The sequence below is a fragment of the Gracilinanus agilis genome, chromosome 3, assembly GCF_016433145.1.
Source record: "Gracilinanus agilis isolate LMUSP501 chromosome 3, AgileGrace, whole genome shotgun sequence".
Classification (NCBI taxonomy): Eukaryota; Metazoa; Chordata; class Mammalia; order Didelphimorphia; family Didelphidae; genus Gracilinanus; species Gracilinanus agilis.
The window spans coordinates 581,457,392-581,480,579 of NC_058132.1; the positions used below are offsets into that span (position 1 = coordinate 581,457,392).

Here is a 23,188-nt window from a genome sequence, read left to right on the forward strand (position 1 = left end):
AGAAAGAAAGAAAGAAAATGAGGGAGGGAGGGAAGAAGGAGAAAGAAAGAGAAAGAAACAAAGAGAGAAAGAGAGAGAGGAAGAGAAACAAAGAGAGGAGAAAGAGAAAGAAAAAAGAAAAAGAGGAAAAGAGAGAGAGAAAGAAGAAGGAAGAAAGGAAGGAAGGAAGGAAGAGGGGAAGGAGAAGGAAGAAAGGGAGGAAAGAAAGGAGGAAAGGAAGGAAAGAAGAAGGGAAGGAGAAGAAAGGAAGGAAGGAAGAAGAGAAGGAGAAGGAAGAAAGGGAGGAAGGAAAGGAGGGAAGGAAGGAAAAGAAAGAGTCCAGATCTACCTGTGAGCACATGAACCTCCATATTAAACAAAATTTTCAGAAATAATGCTGTACATTGCCCAACTGGAAGTATATAAATTTCATAAAATCATGTTAATTCTCTCCTTTTCATTATCCTTAACATGACTTAGAAGACCAGCATATGTGTTTGTATTTGAGTAGGACTATTGACAATCTTTTTGATGCATGTTTTTAGCCTTTTGTTAGGTGCAAACTTCATTTTTCATTTTTGTATTTCAGTATATTGAAGTCCAGGGACCAGCTATAGTGTAAGAGCCACAAGATGGAAGAGAACTCTCTAATAAGCCTCTTTGTTTCTCCTACTTCAATCAAGTCTCAACTCAAAGCCCCCTTTCTATAGGTGACATTTCTCAGTCCTTTAGTGTGAATTTCCTTCCCTTTCAGATGACCTTATATCTAATCTGCACTGATCTTTTATATAACTAATTATTTACATTTTAGCTTCCTCATAAAGCTTTTTGCCTCTTAGGAGCAGACATTGTGTTTTGCTTTTGTTGTATTCTCAATGCTCAGCACAGTGCCTGACACATGGGAAGCACTTCATAAATGTTCATTGATTAACTTTCTTGGGGACTGATTGACACAAAGAAACACTTCATAGATACTCCCATTGAAGTTCTCTTCTCCCTCTAAGTTTGTGCTTACCTATTCAGCAGAAACATGAACAGAATGGATCCAATGATAGTTTGTGATTAAATCAATAAAACTTAATTGTCCTTCATAACAATATGAAAGGGAGAAATTTTAAAAAAATTGAAATTATGAGAAATTAATATCTGCCATTGACTAGCTATATGACCTTGTGAAAAATATTTAATTTTCCTGAGCCTCATTTTTTCTTAATCCACAAAATAGGTAAATTATATTTGTCCTTGGATTATTAGGAAGAATAAATTTGATAATATACAAAAAGTACTTTATCAACTTTATAGTGTTATACAGAGAAGTAAAAATTAATTATTTTTTTTATCATTTTCCCATGATCTATTTACCAGTATTGAGGTTACCTCTTAAAACAAAAGTAAAAAAAAAAAAAAACAACAGAATGATATAAGCCAAAAAAAAAAAAACAACAACAACAATCTAAATTGTCTCACATACACAAAGACTGGAAATGAAGGTAAAGAATCTGGGATTAGATTCCAGATGTGCCCTCTCACTACCTGGATAATCCTGGCAACTCCCTTTTATCTTCCTATTCCACATTCCTCAGCAATAAAATAATGGGATGGAGCTAAATAGTCAATAAGGTTCCATTCAGTTCTAAATACTAGGATCCATGTAGATGGATGATACCTGACTGGCCAACCTAAAGTGAACACTCAAACATTGGTATAATGGTTCTACTTTTAATTTCACAAAACAAAGATCATCATCAACAGCAGTAGCAGCTCAGAGGGAAAACAGAGAGATTGTTAATTGTTTGTTTTTTCTGATCGCCAGTTTTATACTTATTTTGAGTTCTGATGAATTAGAGTCTCTTTTCCCAACATAATACCTTGACTTTTTATTATGTCATGAAGGCACTCTATTCTCTACAATACCTGACATTTTTTTTGCTCCAGACCTATTTACTGTATCATCACTTAATAATCTTTGTAGCCCACTCAAAAGAATAATTCAAAAACAAAACAAGAAAGCTTCTGAAGGACCCTACATAAAAAAGATCCTTAAGGTCAAGGGAGAAAAAGCCTAGGTGAAGAGGTGAGGGGGATGAGGAGAAGCATTTCATGTTATGATATAAATTTCCTAAACCTAAAAATACACATATACATACATACACAAATACAAAACATACACAAATACAAACTAAAAATTTTTTTAAATGCCCCCCAAATCACTTCATAATATAGATGGAGAATTTTGAAATACTAATTGCTGTTTTTACTCAATGTTTTGAAATTTTCCAGCTAAAGAGTTAGCTTGTAGAAGTTCTTACTAAATGTGACTTGTCAGAAATTACAAAATTAAATATAATATAATTAGTCTTTAGATTTGGGGGGGCAAATAATTGAGACACTAAAAGCTGCTTCTGTTATAAAAGCTTCTCCATGTTATAAAAATGAAAAATTCAGTATTTCCAAGGCATCAGCTATATGTATAGGATGTTCTTCAACAAATAAATTCAATGATCTAGTTTTGAAGAATTTCTCAGACTCTGTTTTTATTCTAAACCTAAAATGTTTCATTTTTCTGTTTCTGGATTAACAATGTTTTACCAGGTTCAAGCTATGTAAAATCCAGTTTATAATTTCTTCATTGAACAGGATAAGTTATTTTATTAGTCAATTGGTGTAGGGGATAGAGGACTTTGGGGAACTGATTCAAATTTGGAGGTTTTTTTTTAAACTGATTCATGTTGGAATTATTATTTTTAAAACTTAAACCAGTTTAATGATAACTATTATGAACAGTATCACTACTTAATTAAATATTCTTTATAGAAAAGGGGGCTGTAGTCTAGGAGGATCTGAGTTTAAATCTAGCCTCAGATACTTACTAGCTGTGTCATCTTGGGCAAGTCACCTAATCTCATTTACTTCCATTTCCTTAACTACAATAATGGGGATAGCAATAGCACCTATCTCCAAGGATCATTGTGAGGATCATCTGAGATAATAATATTTCTAAAGAAAGCACTCAGCATAAACCCTGGCACATAGCAAGTGCTATATAAATATAAATATAAATATAAATATAAATATAAATATAAATATAAATATAAATATAAATATAAATATAAATATAAATAAAAGCAGTATCATTAGTTGTGCAACTCCAGGCAAGTTCTCTAACCACTGCCTGACTCAATTTCCTCATTTATACAATGGATATAACAACAGCACCCAACTCCCAGAAGGGTAGTGATAATCAAATGAGAGAATATTTGTCAAGTGCTTCGCAAACCATTAATCAATATGAAAATGCTAGCTATCATTACCGTTATTCCCCAAGTTATCTACAGATTCATATAGGAACTATTTCAATTAAATTAATAAGAAGTACAGCATATTTATCATCGGTGAGGATGATTAGATCTTCTGAGTTTGCAAAGCTTTCCAGCTCGGTGGGAGACTGCTAACTATTCAGGGAGACTTTTTGAAGTGCAAAAAGGATTTCTTTTTTTCCTTCTGGTCCACAAAGGGTAAATTGTTTATTCTGTCATCTCAGATCCAAATGAGTGACCTGAGTTTTGCACATTAGAAAGAAGACATATTCTTCCATTTTGGGGTGATTTAATCACATGGAGCACTGCTGGGCTCTGAGCTCAGGACAGAAAATACAAACTACATTTCTCAGAATTTGAAACCCTCTGAATGAACGTCCAGACACTCCATCAAATACCACAATTGTTATCCACATGGCAAATGTGAAATAAGATTCTTCGTATCTCAGGAAACTACGTAAAGTGTTGAAATAATTTATCTTTGATATAATACAACACAGATAAAAATGTTGGGTGGGAATTACAATGAATTCTTGTTTCCAAAGGCTGGAATTTTCCCATATTAGAATCTATCCGGGACACCAAGATAAAACACCTACTTTCACAGGAAAAAATATGCTCTTTGTTCTTTAATAATGAGAGGTAGTATATGATATGGTACAATTGATTTGATATCTCACTTTCTTCTTTTTTTTAACCCCTTTCCTTCTGTGTTAAAATTAATACATGGGCAGAAGAGCAGTAAAGATGAGGCAACTGGGTTTAAGTGATTTCTCTGTTTCCAGATTTGAACTCAGGACCTCTCTTCTTAGACCCAGCTTTCTTTTCCACTCAGCCACCTAGCTGAACTACCCTATCCTCTAAAACAAACGAACAAAAACAACAACAACAACAACAACAACAAAAAAAACCCTTACCTTTTTAGTATCAATTTTAAGATAGAAAAGTTGAAAGAGCTAGGCAATAAGGGTTAAATGACCTTCCCAGAGTCACATAACTAGGATGTATCTGAGGCCAAATTTGAACCCAGGTCCTTCTGACTCCAGGCCTGATGGTCCATCTACTGTGCTACCTAGATGTCCCAGTATCTTACTTTTACTGAAGATCTCTATCTAAAGTACTTTCTAAGTATGTAGTTAAGAATTGGCTTGGCATGGGCAATAAACATGATATAAACATACTATTTAATTCTCTAGTTTATTCTATGGTTATTCATTAAAATATACCAAATCAAAACTTCTGAGTCCAGGAATAGAAATAAATGAATTCAGCATTTTGACCTAACATAATGACTTAGTATATTAAGTTGTAGGATTTTTTTTGCCCATTAGATCATAAGTTCAAGAAAAATGAGCATATGTTTATGTCCACCTTCCTAGTCACTCACATATAAAGGGCAGCAAAAGTAATAAAGATATTAGTTAGGAATCTGTTACATTTAAATAACATCAATATTATATAAAAGCATGGTGGAGAAAAATCACTCTTGGTATCACAAAGACCAGGGTTTAAGTCCTGCATCTGAAACAGAATAAGTAGGTGATTCTGGACAAGTTATTTTGAATTCTCAGGGCTGCAAGGAACTAAAATAGTAAATATCATCAATGTTGATGGTCTATATCAATGGAAGACTTGCCACACCATTGGTCCATCTTCCCCACCCAAAAAATTTACAATATATTTTCTTTTAACTAGTAGTATGATTTGAAACTGATAATGATAAAGCATTTCTATATCACTTCAAGGTTTGCACTTGAACATACATAATCTGTTCTAATAATAATAATAACTTATAATTGTCTCTGCCACAAATATAAAAAGAATTCAGGAAAAATGGAATTCTTGATAGGCACCCCCACAAGGTGCATCCCACTCTTAAGACATCTTTTGAATTTACTATGATTCCATGGGTTTGTAACTTACTAGGAAACAAGAATAAACTAAAATCCACAGAAAAGAACATTTTGTTTAGAAAGTCTTTAAAAGAATACCAATGATTTTATTCAATAGTAGTACTGGTGAAAGTATTCCCAACCGACTCCCCATCCTGGGCCAAGATGGGAAGAAAACCAATGAGTAGTGTTTGAGGATCACATTTACAAAATTCCAGTCCTAAATCAGAATAGATTGTGTTTGTGTTGCCTCTTACTACTCAGATTACTGCTGTGGCATCTCTCAAAGGGGCCTTCAACATGGAAGAGTAGCTTTTTCCAAGAACCGCAAATTTTAGGAGTTATGACTTCATGGTTTATAGTCTGCCCCACTATCTCCATCACAGTAAAAGTGAAGAAATGAAGAAATATTTGAGACATGTTAGAGTTAGGCTAAAGAGGAAGCACATTAAAGAAAGCATGACCCTAGTTATAGTTTTTTCTTTAAAGGCAACTATAATGACTTTCTTGATTAATATGAAATAAAAATGTTCTACCAGAAATCTAGATAGCTTGCATTAATTTTTATACATTTTCTATGGAATTATATATTTCTACCTTATTGCTCTCCACCTATTTCTGTTTCTCTAAAATGCATTTCTATGCAAAATTTCTATACAAAAGGGGGATATAAAATTGCAAAATTGTTTAATTAAAATTATATTAATATTAGTTTGGTCTCTAAACTTATTAATATAGATGTAGACTGTAATAGAATTGTACAATGAAAATTAAAATTGAGTGTGAGAAAAATGAAACAATATAATACTTTATTTACTAAAGAAATTTAATTTATTTATCATGCTATACCTATTGAGGCAAGGAATTATATATCTTCTAAAGTTTTTCAACAATAAGCTGTGGCACCCAAAGAAATTTCCTGCTTGACACTCAGCTAACTACAAAATTCACTTAAAGAAAATGTTCTATTATTTTTGGATTTTGGCTAACTAAATTCATTTACTGTAGCTCTTGCTGCTAGAGGAAGTCTATATTCATTTCATATGAGATCCATCAAATAAATATATTGAACTGTAACTACTCAAGTATTCTTTCATTCAGCTTATCTATTTCCCTGCTGCACCTTAAAGAGGAATCACAAAGTTTCATAGGTTTCTACACTGATATTAAAAGATATGGTAGACATTTTATCCAAAATATTTTATTGTAAATGAAATAATCATTTGGCTCTTTGGACAAGCCAATTTGCCATCCCTCTTCTTGTACCCTACCCCCACCAAAACAACAACAACAGCAGCAACAACTAAGAAACTCAATGTAATTATGATCTTGATAAGAAATTTTTTAAAAAATCTGTCCTTGAATTTCAGAGGAACTGAGAAGTCTTACTTGTCAGACTAGGTACTCAGGATCTAACAGGAAGATTCCTTGAAAAATTGTATCTCTAACGTTTCCACAGTGAAATGCTAAGGAACAGTATTTGCCATCTCTTCAGGGTTCTTGGACCTGAGCTTCAGTTGAGTTTAGTCTGGGACTCCCATGACAACAATCAAAAGGTAAACATATTCTCAACTAAATTGGCTTAGATACCAAACCTAAATATTTTAGCCAGAATCTGACTATTTGAAGGACTATGTCAGCACTCTGAAATATTATTATTGATTACAAGCAGATGATATTACTGAATTGAACAAAAAAAAATGTGGTCTAATTAGATGGAAAACCCAGGGATATTAGACCAAGTTTCCAAACAGTTTCAGTCTCTGTATGCTTTAAAACTCTTTTGCTCTAGAAAGACCACTACTGTATTTACAAAAAATAAATAAGATTTGAAAACCATCGTAAGTCTATAGTAAATCATGAAATATTTTATAGGATCCTGCACAGTGAGTAATAAATGTGATAGTAATAACAACTCTTTACATTTTGATGCTACCAGCTGCTAAATTATAGAAACAGATGTTCTGAGTCAAATAAAAGCATGTCACTGAAACTTTTCAAATAGGATATCCATAAGTGAGTTCTAAATGTTCTTAGTCATTCAGTGCCAAGAATATAATATGAAGTAAGATGGAGATTCAGAGCTCCTTTGAAGGGCCTATAAACATCATTAAATCAAAAAGATTACCAATAGGAATGATAATGTATTGTTAAGTAAGAGCCTGAATCAAAATTCAACAAATTCAGAGGAGTTGAAAGATTATAGAACTTTAGTAGCAGCCATTTGTTTCTAGATACTTAAATTTAAAAAAAAATATAGATAAATAGATATAATAATTTTTTCTTGGGAATCTCCTAGGAATCATTAAAAAGCAAAAAAAAAAAAAGTTCATGTAAAGATTTGTTTACTCCGTGTATGTGAGTAATTTTCAGTTTCCCCCATGTGGCTTTTGGGTGGGGGGAGGTGGTTAAGAAGATGATATCAAATATATCCTTTAAAAAACAACAATTTTTCAGGGTTCTTATAGCAACCTCTTTCTCTTTCTTCTCCTTTCTTTCCCCTCTTCCTCTTCTAGTCTGAGAATCTTAAAGACTCAGATTCAGATCTGACTTCAGATACTTCTTATCTATGCATCACTGGGTAAGTCATTTAGTGATTGTCTTCCTCAGTTTCCTCAAAATGGGGAGAATGATAGCATCTACCTCCCAGGATTGTTGTGAGGACCAAATGAGATAATAATTATAAAGTACTGTTTTTGTGCACAGTAATTGCTCCATAAATGTTAATCATTATTATTACCATTATTACTACTATAGCATTAAGAAAGATAATGAACAAGGAAAGGAAAAGGAGAAAGAGGACTTACATATGCATTAAGATCCACATAACATTTTATTTTTCTCACAACACCTTGGGGTAGGAAATGGGAATCATCATTTCCTCCAATTTTCAGGTGAAGATGAGGAAAAGGATATTCATATTTAGTGTAATTTTCCTTTGGGTCTGACCATATCACTTCTCTGACCAAAAGAAGCTCTCAATGGCTCTGTGTTTTCCATGGGATAAATGACAAATTCTCAGCTCACTTTTAAGATCCTATACAATAAGCTTCAACTAATCTTTTGAGATTTACATGATACAGTTTCTCATTATAAACTCTATGTTCCACTAAATTTTTCTATAACTATCACTCAAATTTGATCCACCATCTCCCAACTACACACATTCACAAAAGAAAAAAAAAAGTCTTTCATTTCTTTAATAAACCAACACTTCACCTTTACCTCTAAGAATTCTTATTTTCCTTCAAGGTTCCTCAGTAAACCCTTTCCTCCATAAAATCTTCCCTGATCTCTTTAATTGTTGTATACTCTTTCTCCTCCATCAAACCACCACCACCACCACCACCAGGGAATGTAAGCTCAAGAAGAGAAAGGTCACTTTATTTTATTTTGTCTTTGCCTCCCTAGTATCTAGCACTGTGCCTCTAGCTTAATAGATGCCTTATAAATACTGTTGAATTTAACTAAATTAAGAAAATTGTCCATACTCATAGCTCTAATAAGCGTTGGATTTTTGGATTAAAAAAAAATAGGATTGCTCATCATTTTTCTTCCTCTTCCTTGAAAAAGTCTGAAAATTGTTTGAAAGGAAAAAAATACTTAACCAAGAATGGTGAAGGAATAGAGAGAAAATATAAGGGAAAAGACTGAACCTGAAAAGTTCAATGAAGAGTACAGATTAGGACACCAAAAACCTATGAAAAGAGTGTGTTGTAGGCTGTGCTAGTGTTAGACAAAATTGTGAAATAGGTATTAGATATTACTCTAAGCTTCCTAATTCTGCACCATCTTCTATTCTCAGAGAATTTTCTTCCCCAAAATCATAGAACCAAATGCTTTTGTTCCTTGTTTACCAATTTCTCACTAAAATGTATCTTTAAATCTTTCTTTCTTAGTAGTAAGGATATCTCAGCTAAGAGAATCACTCTCCTCAAAAATATCTGAAATAATGGTAATATGTCAATCATATATTGTCAGTGACTGAGTTATTTGGGGGAAGGAGTATGAGAATGGAGGATATGGAGTATGAGAATGGAGGATATAGAGTATTTCCAATTTTACTAAAACCATACCATGAGATCCAAGCACTTTTTTGCCTCAAATAATACTAGTTTGCTATAAATATAGTTCACAAGCTTCCTGGTTTTTGGTCTGTTAATTAAACATTGCTTTTCCCTAAAGGAAAAAAATATGCATATAAAACAGGCATATCATGCATGTGAGTGTGTGTCTGTGTATGTGGAGTACACATGTTTTTGTTTCAATGTCTAGAATGTGATCTGGAAAGACTTTAGAGAAACATTATATGCATATATAATATAATAAAATAATATAGAATATAATATTTTATTATATTATATTATATAAACATATGCATGTATCTAAACACACATACACACACACACACACACACACATATATATATTTAGTCCTACAATTTCATAGGTTATTTACCATATTGATTTCTGTTTATTTTAATCTTGCTGGGCTTTAATTAGTGATCTCATTCTCAAATATTGACAAGTACAATAGTTAGCATTTATATAGGAATTTAAGGTTGGAAAATCCTTATGTGTATTATCTCACTTGTCCATTACAACCACCCTGTAAAGTAGTTACTCTTCTTATCTTCAATTTACAGATGAGGAAACGGAGGCAAATAGTGATTAAATGACTTGCCCAGGTTACTTCAACTAGCAATGGACTGAGGTAAGATTTGAACACATACCTTCCTAATTCCAGGTTTAAAACCCCATCTATTATGCCACATCACTGCCAAATAACAAGAGATAGAAGAGGAAGACAACAGAACAGAAAAATAAATGAAAGGAAGTGATAATGGTTGTGGAAAGACAGAGACACTAATGCACCGTTGGTCGAGCTGTGAACTAATCCAACCATTTTGGAGAGAAATTTGGAATTACACCCAAAGAATTATAAAGCTGTTCATGTCCTCAGGGAAAGAAGAAAAGAACCCTTATGTTCCAAAATATTTAGAGCAGCTCTCTTTGTTGTGGCAGAGAATTGGAAACTGAGGGGATGCCCATCAATTGAGGAATGGCTGAACAATGGAATGGAATACTACTGTGCTATAAGAAATGATGAATAGAATGATTAAAAAAAAACTTGGAAAGAACTGCATGAGATAATGAACAGTGAAATGAATAGAACAAAGAAAATAATATACACACAGCCACAGAATTAATTAATCTTGGAAGAATAAATTGTGAATGTTACCTCTGGAAAGTGGTCAGAAAGGTGAATTATGAAAGACTTAATTTATATGTATAAGTTGGCAGTCTTGATCTTTTGTGATGCAAAGAGGGTAGGGGAGAGCCTGAGCCTCTAGTGGATGGGAATTACTATGTAGACTTGAAGAAAAGTAAGCTAAAGGTATAGATTTGTGATTTCATCTATGTACTGTCTTCTTTATCTTTGTATATGGAAATACTTGTTTGGTTTTATAAAATTTGGAATTATGGAAAAAAAAAAGAGAAATGAAAATGGAATCAGAAGCTGAAGGCCAGATCTCCACAGGACCAGGAAGGTTCTGAGAATACTCCCAGAGGAAAAAGCTAGGACAACTCATCAAGGCAGAGGAAAGCTGAGGGCAATAGCGCTTGTCTTTTCTGGGATTAGAGGACAGCAAAAATAACAACTTAGAATTCTTTTCCACTGGGTTCAGACTTCAAGGCCCCAATATCAGTCAATTATATAGATATTAGAGGACTGATTATCCACAGGGAAATTGAGATCTAAGTTTCGGTTATCAATGAGGAGTTCACAGGACTTGTCAGTCAACATTTCTGAACACTGCACATTTATTATTGGAGAATCAATAAAGAGTGCTGACTTTCAGGCAGTGATTATTGAAATCTTGCTTAGAGGGTAAAAAGTATCAACTGGCAGTCAAAAGCCTGTAATTTGCAGGGCACTCCTAGGAAATAGAGGCTGAAATGTTAGAGCTTCCTTAAAGAAATGAAATCCTTAATAATGTTCAAAGAGATATGAATTTTATAAACTCAATCTATTTGGATTCTTTTTCAAAGTAGGATTTTTATCTTTCAGAAAAAATAATAGTACTTTATGTGCTTTTTCTATCTGTTGATTGATTTAGTAACTACTTCAAATTTAAATGTTCAGGGATCCCAAAATAAATAAATAAATAAATATGTGATTAGATAAACAGAAAAGTGTGGGGGGCTTTTTGCTTTATTCCCTGTGATCTTCTATGTTAATTTTTTTTAAAATAGGAAGATCTTTTCATGTCTATGACTTATTAGAGAGATTAAAAATGATGATTTTTAAAAATACAAATTATTATTACATTAAAATACATTATTAATAGGCAATGGTTGGAAGTCCCAATTACAAGTTCTTGGGAGAGTGGGGAGACAGACAAGAGATGTAGACAACTTACACACACAAATTAAAAACAACACAACCAAACATTTCCAAATTGAATGCCAACTGAATTATTTGACAAACAAAACAATCAAGCAAAAATAAATAATCCCCAATACTTCCCAATCCAACTTCAGGATTATAGGGGTTATCAAAAACAACAACAGTATTTTAGTTACCTTTTATACTCAGTTTTTCATTGATAATAAGATTGTAAAAAATTCCTAATTTTTGGAATTTGGCCAAGATGGCTAAAATCAAATGCTCTAATACAAATGAAGGATATTACTAGAGAAATAAACTCAAGACAACACAGACTCAAAATAAATAATGCTTCTCCTATAAGATAAGATGCTGCTTATAGAAAATCCTGTGGTTTTAGATATTGGTCACTTCAAGAGAAATTCATTACTTTATTTATTTCTTTGTTTGTTTTATTGTATCTTTTAAACCCTTACCTTCTGTCTTGGAATCAATACTGTATATTGGCTCCAAGGCAGAAGAGTGGTAAGGGTAGGCAATGGGGATCAAGTGACTTGCCCAGGATCACACAGCTGGGAAGTGTCTGAGGCCAGACTTGAACCTAGGACCTCCCGTCTCTAGGCCTGGCTCTCAATCCACTGAGCTACCCAGCTGCCCCCGAAATTCATTACTTAAGCACAAAATTTAATGACAATGATGAAACTAATTCTATCATTTAATATCAGCTAAGGATTCTGTGATTTAATATAAACTAAAGATTCTATGGTTTAATTTAAGCTAAAGAAATTTTTACTAAATATTTCCCAAATATATGAAAAAGTCCAAGGTAGAATTTTAAGAATCCTTTCTAAAAATGGCATTTAATAAAGAAAAATAAGCCTATTGTTTCAAGGATAGGAAAAAAATGGTGCCCTACTAAAAAAATCAAAATACTAATAAAACATAGTAAAGGTTTCTTGAAGTATAGAAGAAAGGTATTCTTTATTTCTAATAATATGGTGCTTTATATTAGAACCATTCTACCTGATAACTGGTTCTAAATTTGTCATAATTTATTTATTAGCAAAATGTGTATCCAAATTAGCACATAAAATACAAATGTGTTAAATCAATTAAAAATGACATTTAAAAATTATTAAAAATAGCACAGCATTCCTAAGTGCCTTTCAAATAGTCTGTTGGGAAACTGTGTAATTCTATATAAATCAACATAATGCAAAAGGACAATTATTAAGTGTGTTATCAGCTCACTTATCAGTTAACAAGCATTAATTGTCTATTATGTGACAGGAACTATGCTTTTCGTCCAGGATTTCAACCTGGTCATTTAGCCTGGTTCAATAATCAGTGACGGTGACACATGTTTATTAAGCCAGTTTTTAAAAGGTTCTTTCATTTTGCAGATTCATGTATGACAGAATTACTCACTCATTTTTTTTAATATATAGTCTAAACGTCCTAAGATTAATGGCTTTTAAGATTTACAAATCTCCTTTTTTGATTTCATATATTTTGAAAACTTTTCACATACTGTACTCCAGTTTATATAATTTTCTGTCATATTTGCAGATTAGGCCCTGAAATGACTACTTGTGTTAAAGATCCATTTTTGTGGATATTTTCTTTTTTTTTTTTCATAAAATAAAAATGCCCTTCTTCTTCTTCTTCTTTTTTTTTTTTTTTTTGGACTCTTGGCCTGCCCTTATTCTTAAAAGGAAAACAATGTCCACATCCATTTCTGCAGACCTTCTTTACTCATTTAAGTGGGAAAAAAAATCAGTATACTACTTATACATCATTACAACCCTGTATCTGTACTAGAAGAAGGACTTCACTTCCTATGCCAAATTTATGAGATAGAAAAGATCCTCTGTCCTTTTTGCACAGTGATTTTTCTTTCTATTTTTTTTAAACCCTTACCTTCATTCTTAGACTCAATGCTGTGTATTAGTTCTAAGACAGAAGAGTGGTAAGGCTAGGCAATGGGGGTTAAGTGACTTGCCCAGGGTCACATAGCTAGGAAGTGTCTGAGGTCATATTTGAACTTGGACCTCCCATCTCTAGGCTTGGCTCTCAATCCACTGAGCTACCCAGCTGCCTCTTGATTTTTCTTTTCCAGAACTTGGTAGATCCTCTCTCTTAAGGCCCTGAATTCAGTTTATATGTAAGAAAAAATGGAGAAATTTGTATAAATCAATAGTGAACTTTTTTTTTGCTGGCTCAATATATGACATTGAATGCATACCTTTCACTAATTCTACAGTTTTACAAATATAAGTAATAAGAATATTTGATGAAATTACTTGTAGTGCTTCATGCACATGATATGAGTCAAACAGGCCAGCATTTAACCCTTTTCCATGGAAGCCACATTTTTATGCAGAACTAGCAACATCTTATGTCTCACAAAACATTTCAGTTTCTTAAAGTCTTTTAAAAAACATATTAACATCTAAAGACTCTACTATAAGTCACCTATGAAGAAACCCAAGAAACTCCTCAGAACTGAAATGAAAGGGGCAGAGGGAAGACATTGCATCTTTATACAGATCAACATCCAATTATAATCAGTAACTTTGTTAAATAGGGAGGAAAAAGTAATCTTTCTGGTATTTGTTACTTGGAAAACAGGGTCTTTTGTGAGATTAGAATAATATCACTGCAGCATTCAAAATATTCTACACAGCAAAGGCCAATTTTTAACTTCAACTTGATAAAAAAAAATGAAATGACATCATATTTGTTTATGATTGTGAATACAAATCAGACACTACTAGAATAAAAAAAATCAGGTTCCAATTAATAGCCAATTGATAAAAGACAATGTAGTTCTACTTAATTATAAATTTTGCTCATTTTTAAAGACAACTTAAAATATTCTTAACTATTATTAATCACTTTCTAGATAACATCTTATATCAATCATTAGCGCTCCAAATTCTAAAGTCAGAATAATATAACCATGCTATTCTTTTTTTTTCCTTTTTAGATGAGAAAACCATAACCACACACTTCCAAATCATCTTAATTAATCTTAATTGCTTAATTATATTTAGGTGACATTGTTAGCAAGTGTTTAGCTTTTCCAAATTAAATGTATTATAATTAACAAAACATCATTTTAAGAAAATGAGTGACATTGACATTTTTAGAAAAGAAATGCATTTATAATAAAGTAAGATTTTGTCCAGAGTGTACTTTAATTCATCATTTATGGGGTTTATAGAAACTGCTATTAGTTGTAAATGAATATTTTATTGGTCATTGGATTATGCTATTACTCTACTCTGGGCTTCTTAAGTTAATAAATATTTCAGACATGGAAATTCTGATACAACATGGTTTTTTATGACCGTATTTATCCCATTTTCATAGAATTTGTTATATAAATTCATTTCAAATACATGTGCACCTATTTTAAATATATGTGAGCATAGTCCATATTTCTTCAATAGGAACATGGCACACGTAACTTGGTATGGATACTTTGTATATGTATGTATTAGGGGTAAATCTTGATTATTTGTTGTTATGGTTTTAAATTAGAATTCTGAATGACATAAAAGAATAATGCCCTTGGAGACGTATATTATGTTTTTACAGAAATATTCGATAGCTTTTTTTTTTCTGGGACAATTGCAAGATTGACTGTTTCCTTTGATAGATTATCAATGGACCATTCCACTGTGATAAACTGTGGCTGCAGGATTAATAGATTGAAAATGATGGTTTCAGCTTTCTTTACATTTTACAGGCATTGGGAGACGTCACTTACCTTGTTCGAGAGGTTGGCTTTTAGTTGACGCCGTTTTCATCTTGAGTGCCTCCCTCACAGACATGTCGCAGCAGGAGCCTTTGTTAGTGTCCTGGTCACTGTCAGCCTGATCACTGTCCCCATGCCCACTGTCTCTCAGGCTCGCTCTTTCTGGGTCCTTGAACGTGGAGCTACTGCAATAGAGAAGAAAAGACGAGAAAGGCTTGTTCCTGCTAGTTTCCATCTGAAGTGTAGTGTCTAGCAAAGCAATTTTGACAAGGATGCAAATGGGGAAGCTGAGAAAGTTATTTAATAGGCCTTACCTTTGAACAAACTGCTGCCTGCTGCCCATGTAATTGGGCTCTGCGGGAAAATTGTCTGTCTGTGAAAAAGAAGGAAAAAAATACGTATAGTTGTACACTGGACAAATCTCCTGCAGAGCAACAAGATTTCCTAGTGGAGAAATGATTAATAATTCAAAAATTCCCTTAATCTTCAGTTTTGTACATTTTAATTAAATTGGAAAATGCTGGCATGTAATTATGTACTCGGAACAATTAAATGATTCCGGTCCACAAATTACCTGCTAAAGTAAACAATGAGGCTGTCATAACTGGCATTCTCTGTTAGGAACCTGATGGATGACACTGTTTATGTTGTTTCATTAGTCAGATATTAAGATTGAATGTTTGTGGGAGGAGTGGGAAAATGACCTAATTTCTGCATATTAAAAAAGTGAGTTGTTTAATAATGCCTGTTTTAATCATAATTATATCATCTGTGGGGATTCTGATGCCCTTATTGAGGTAATATAATTCGAAATAATCTACTGCATTGGTCTTCAGTGAAGAAAAATAGGATGATCTTCCAGGAGTCTTTTCTTCAAAATATGCCCATAATAAGTACAAGCACTACACATATGGCAGATCTCATCACTACAATTAATTCTCATTCTTATTAATAGTCATGTCCAAAGTATAGAAATGGCATCTGAATGATGCCATTGGAATGCTTGTTACTGCCAATTTCATTACTGCCAATTTCTTCTAAATAATATATGTGTGTTGTGAATTTATGTTAACAATTATTATAATGCAAAAATAAGGAGAGAATATATGTTATTTCTAAAGAATAACTCATTCCAAGTGACCAAATTGTGGAGCTACTACTATTTTTTTTTCCTTTTCATCTTTTTTTTTTTTTTTAAAACAGTATCCAGGCTAATGTGGAGATCTGCCAAAAAGAACTGAATTCTCCTTGTATCATCAACCAGGGTCCTTTTGGAGAAGAGACTGGATCTTTCACTGCACTCCCTATACTGTACATTCATACACATCATTTCTCCTTGCAGCTGACTTAGAGACAAAGCATCTCTTGTTTTCTGCATCCCTTCATATCACGCTATTATGCTGTGAGCAGTTTTGGCTTTTTTTATAATCTCTTCTAGCACATAAGTACCAGTAATGTGGAAAATGTACAATTACTGAGGTAAAAGGTCCATGGTAAGGCATAATATTGTATACCAAATATTTTAATGAACAACTAAATCTAAATATTGTGGTACTTTTTACTTCCCCATAAACTACTTCCTTAGCATGGAACTTCCTGACTTATGTTGTTAAAAAGAAAAAAAAAACACACTAGAAACAAAAAGTTTTAAAGCTTTCTCATGACTGATCTTAGTCTTAAATGTTTGGAAACGGTAGGAGAGAAATCACTCAATGGCTAATTTACGCTATGCAATTTTTCTCTTTATCTAACTGCTTGTTGCAAACTATCCACCAAGATGAGGGCAATGAAGAGTATTCTGTCTTATTTTTTCTCCCATTTCACTCCTCAGGATCAGTCTTAGGGGTGTTTTCATTAACTTAATGTACTGGGTTCTAATTTCAGAGGTGCATCATTATTCTGGTCTACATTATGGGAAAATATAGACTTTTCAGGGAAAACTTGATGTTCCGATAACAAAAAAGCTGCAAAACTATCTGTATGTAGAGTACAACTGATTTCATTAATTTAATTAGCTTTGCAAAACTCTCTGTATTGAAGGTTTTTCTCAGATCTTTTTTGCTCATAGGCAGGTCAACACTATTATGATAAAATAAAATCAGATGCAAAAAAAGATATACATTTATGAAGAATTACAATTCTAGGTAACAGTTTTATGTTGTACAGTGAGGTTTATGGTAGCCTTGGAATGTTTCAGGTAGCTAGAGCTCTAACAAATTAAAGAATTTTTTTTAAACCCTTGTACTTCGGCGTATTGTCTCATAGGTGGAAGAGTGGTAAGGGTGGGCAATGGGGGTCAAGTGACTTGCCCAGGGTCACACAGCTGGGAAGTGGCTGAGGCCAGGTTTGAACCTAGGACCTCCAAATTAAAGAATTTCAGTTATTTGTGAATATATACTATAACACTCCAAACTTTTTTCAGGTCATAGGGGAAGAGTCTGTCAAACATTTGCTCATCAGATTAGAAAAGGGAAGGATTCAGAATCCTTTCTTTAAAATTAAAACAGATATTCTTGATGAAATGGGTAACGAACTGATAATATAAAAAATAAAAATAATGATTTTAGAAAAAATTTTCTATATGCTTATATGTGTATATCTTCCATCTACTGCATCAGAATCTGAGAAAAAAGGGAAAAAGATGTCATGTCATGTTGTTCGCATACCTATTTTTCTCAACTCTTTTTTGTTGTATAAGGTACTATTCATTGTCTTCAAGTATTGAAGAGAACAAAGGAAAAAAAATTCTCTTTTAAAAAAAGACCCAGAAAACAAAATTGGCAAACAGAAGAAGTTGGAGGAAAGGAGAAGAGGGAGAAATTTTAAATTAAAATGTAAATGAAAGGAGCTAAAGAAACAGAATAATAGAGTAGAAGAATAAAGTAAGTTAACAAAAAAAAAAGAATGAACAAAGTAAATTTAAAAATCAAAGGAAAAGCTATCAATTATATAGAAAAAGAAAGTTAGTTTCACAATGATGAGGCTAGTGAGCAGAAATTAGTTTTAAATTGTTTTTGCTGAGTATTTTTATTCTGGATAATGATGGTTGCCTTCTAGAATTTTAGTTTAGGTTGACTAATTATCTTGTAAAGGGTAAATATAAATGAATCAAAGCAGGTACCTAAGAAGCTAGCATCTTATTTTAGAGAACCTACTGTCTCACAACAACAACAAAAATGTTTACAATGATAGGACCTTCTTAATTATGAAATATAGTTCAGAATGTATTATTTCTTACAGATAGAGAATCAAAACCCAGAAATCTACACTATAGAACAAATCATCCATTTGGATAAGCTACAAATAATTTTAATGTAAAATGTAATACTCAGGCACATCAGACAACATAGTTAATACTGTTGGAAATTCATCTTCAAACATGCATTTGTTTAACAAGAGTTTCATTTCTTTCAAGGATTTCCATTGCAGGCAAATCCCTTTTACTCAACTATAAATTAAATGCTTTTGAGAGGATTGCAGAATAACTTTATTTGAAAGGGGTAGAATTTCTCTCAAAACAGGGAACCTAGAGATCTCTTCACCATGAGAAAACTTGAATCTATCTTAAACAATAGTTTAAAATGCAAAATGAAAATATAATTTAATTTTAATTCTAATCGCAAAGGAGCATAACACCATGTATTCACAGAAAAATCAATGAAATGTTGCCAAGTATTGAGGAAAACTGAAGTAGTACATGCAAAAAATTGCAGAATCATTTTACAATTATGATAAATGATGAATTAATGGATGTGAGGTCAGTTCAAGATGAAAATTTAGCTTTGTATAAAAATCACCAAGAATTAGGCATGGCAAAAAGGGAGCAGAAATGCATCTTTATGAGTTTCTAATATAAGGATCAATCTCCTTATGAAATTTCAAAGGAGAAATAGGAGCCTTTCAATGAATTTTCATTTAAAGAAGTTTGTGATAGACCCTAGAAAAATTTTATTCTGTGGACAGTGATCAAGGGATTCCATGAAGTTTTATTTTACCTGCAGAATTTGATCTGCTGAAAATAAGCATTGGATTTAAATTGTAGAGTTCTTTATGTTCCTAGTTTAGCACTGATTCCCTCCTCCTGAACCCCACACATGCAATGCCCCACTAAAATCTATGCTGGTTGTCCATTTGTATGTTACATCTTTCATTTTCTACAAACTACCCCAACATCGTAGACAAGAGACTGGTTCATCTTCCTTATGCTTTAAATTCTACTTCAGTTTCTTTTCTGCCAATGATGTCTATTTCCATTCGTGTGATGCTACAAAGATGGGGGAACATCATTTGTAATTTATAGCAAGAATTCTTACAGTTTGGAAATAAGAACATGTTCCATAAGTTAGTAAGTGATAGATCTCTTGTGGAGTAGATTGAGGGCTACTGAGTACAAATCCATGTCACTGCAAAGGACGTGCTCCCACCAAGTGCCCTTTGGATCCACTGTCTTTAGGGCTGGATTAAGTCTTGATGTGAGCAGAAACAATTTTAATATTCTTAGGTGATATTTTGAGTTTTTTTGTTTTTGCTTTGTAACTGGCTTCGTTCTCATGGTCACTTAATAAATGCTTTTAATGACAACGCTGGAATGTAATATTATGTGTGATAACGGTCTCACCACACGTTCAGGTACAATCATGTTCAAAAAGATTCAGACTTTTCCTACAGTGGGAGGAGGGGAGAAGGGGGAAAGAGTGTTCTTTTGAAAAATGTTAATGCTTACAGATAGCTTTGATTGTGTACACAGGTATACATTAGTTGGAAAACTGGAGTGAACTTTTCCCTCAATTTACAGATACTGCTTTCTGCATTGATAACAAGTATTCTTTTTGCCAGGGACCAAACACAAGGGAGTGTTAAGAGGTGAATAATTCACTTTAAGCCTTTTCAGGCTGACATAGCTCCTGATGGCTTTGCCTTAGACGGAATATATGGTGTGCTTCTCTCTACGCTGCTAAAGTAAACAGCAGCTTTGTAAGCCACCACTTATAAAGGAATCTGACAACACCTATGGCTCTGGAAATATATTTTTAATACAACATAAAATGTGGCAATAACTATATTTATCAACAATTTCTAAAATCATACGTTTTGCACAAGTATAGTCAGTCAATATCTAGGTGGACTTTTGGTATGTGTTTTGTTTTTCCTAAAGGTTAGATAAAATCTGAAAAGCTCTTTCCTCATTTGGAATAGAAAAATAAAGTTTACTCCAGACGAAAATTTGTACATAGGTACCCAACACACTTAGAATGATCATGGGGTTAATTGACTTAAGACCCATAGGGAGGACATGAATTTCAGTAAAGTTAGTGAAAGACTGACAGCCCTCCCAAATTAGAATGTCAATTCTATATACCATTATTAATGCTGGCAATACCTCTTCAGTGTTTTGATTTAATTGTATAATTTATGAATCATGAAAAAAAGACCTCCTTAAAAATATGAAAGAAATTAAGAGAATCAAAGCTATGGAAGGGTTTGTGATAAGTAAAAGCAATGAATTCAGGAACTCTGACCAATCACTTCCAATTATTCTGTGTGCCAACAAACCAATGTACACTATCCTATAATGATTAGCCTCTTGTTTTCAATTCAAAAAATCTCTAGGTTTCTGGGGATTTTAGGTTTTAAAAGGCCGAAGAAAGTGAAATTATATTGATAATTTACAAAACAAAGTATTATTTGCTTCCCTTCCCTTTGATGTTACCTTACTTCTACACTACATATTTTGCATGTACGGTTTTTTACATGCTGCCCTCTCCATTGGAATGTGAGCTCCTTGAGATTAGGAGCTGTATTTTTATCTTTCTCTGTTTCCCTAGAATTCAATACAGAGTCTGGAATAACATATTAAGCACTTAATGAATGTCCATTGACATGTCACCCTCTTTCTCTCTCCCAAACAAGGCAAATTCATTGAAGGAACTTGTTTGATGTTATTTTTTTTCCTTTTCTTTTTGTATGTGTACCCCAATTCCTACTATATAATAAATACAATAAATGCTTGTTGATTGATTAAATGAATGATGACCCCAAATATTTTACATCTAGAGACTAATGTGGGTGTAAAACTGTGGAAGGAGAAGACAAATTATCCTTTCAGGACAAAATTAACTTCAAGTTTATTTTTAACACGAACCTTACAATTATCAATCTTAGTATCAATTGCTTTATTAATTAGAAAATGAGAACTTGAAATTTTGGCTGGGGAAAAGAAAGTATGCACTGATCAATCAATCAAAAAACCATTCAATGAACACGTATAAAATGTATATAAAGTCAGTGCAAGTTAAGTGGGAGGGACTAACAGCTGAGGGATGAGGTGTCAATTTGGAATTCCAGGACCTTTAAAAGAATTCAAACATGAATTGTTTGGGTGGGGTGGTATGAAGACATTAGTCACTTGCTCTTCATCAGGAAAAAACAAGAGAGGGGGAAATGGGTTCAGGAAGAAGAATGGTCAGAGCCAAAGTTCATTTGAAATTTTGCTTAGGGGACAGCTGGGAGCCAGAATGCATTAAAAATTGTTTACTATGGAGCATTAGGCATATAGGACAGATGGCCTTGTCTGGGGCTCTGAAATGATTTTTTTTCCAGTCCTACTTCATTGTCTTCCAATAAATACTTACTTTCACACCCATTCACATTATAGAAATAACTTTTTTTTTTTAAATATCTGACACATTCCTTCAAACTGTAAGGATCTTAGGGTATACAGCTCTTTAAGTAAGAGATTGTTTATTTAGTGTCTGAAGGTTTAACTAATTATATTGGGGGAAAAAAGCTTATCACTAGAAGATTGAAAGCCACCTATGACTGCAAACTGTGTTAATAGAGGGAAGATGTATGAATAAAATGATGGCTCTTTGAAGGAATGAAGTAGCCAGATAATATTTTAAAAAGAAACTTATTGTATCCAATATTTTACAACTTCATTGTAGAACTTGTTCTATCATTAAATGTTATTCCTGAGAGCCCACATGTCCTACAGGCATCCCCATTCCAACCCTTTAACCTTTCTTTATCATGACATGCATATATGTCTTGCTTCATGTATATGTTTCCATAGAAAGCAATGCCAAAGACATGGCTTCCAATGGACAAACCAAAAAAAGACTATTTTCATTCTCCATGTTCCGAGTTCTTGGAATGTGGGCACATTAAGAATCATTTTTAATAAAGACCTGGAAGCATTCCCAGGGACAGAACTATGAAAGCTCTTTTTAAATCCTCAAAGCTACTAAATTATTATTGGGAAGCAAATATCTTGTTAAAAGATGATATCTAAAGATAGGTTTTACATTTTTGGCCTGAGATGAAGTATACTTAACAAGGATTTGTAAAAATGTGTTTGCCTCTAGGCTTACTAATTTTTTCAAAGTGAATTTAAACAGAAAAAGAAGGGAGACACAACTGCCTATTAATCCTGATCAAGTTGGATAATAGAGTAGCAAAAATGTAGAAAGAAAAATAGCAGCATTCATAACCAGACATTCATAGGAGAAAAGGCCAAAGGAAGAAATCCTTATAAAACCCATGATCTCAGATGGCCATGTACAGATATCCAACATAGATGCCAGTGGATAGATAACAGGTGAAATAAACTACCACAAAAAGGAAAATGTAATCTGAAATTACGACTGAGAATTGGTAGAATACTGACTAAACCTGGAATATGGCCTTGGAGATATATACTAGATGTGGGGGTGGGTAGTAACATTGTATATTAAATTTATTCTCATAGAAATACATCGAAAATTAAAATAGAAGAGAATGGTAGAGTATATTAGAGTGAAAATTAATGGAGAATAAAATATAAGTGATATTTTCATCAGAGTATACAG

The 23,188-nt window shown here is 32.9% G+C and overlaps 1 protein-coding gene across 2 annotated transcripts in view; it reads right to left on the bottom strand.

Annotated features, from left to right (window-relative positions):
- Positions 1–23,188, bottom strand: part of PCDH17 (protocadherin 17) — a 118,722-nt gene that overhangs the window by 64,412 nt on the left and 31,122 nt on the right. For both annotated transcript variants that reach the window (XM_044670607.1, XM_044670606.1), the window contains 2 exons: positions 15,656–15,714; positions 15,354–15,526 (listed from right to left, as the gene is read on the bottom strand). In XM_044670607.1, coding sequence (XP_044526542.1) covers positions 15,354–15,526; positions 15,656–15,714 — 232 coding nt within the window. The remainder of the gene's footprint in view (positions 1–15,353; positions 15,527–15,655; positions 15,715–23,188) is intronic.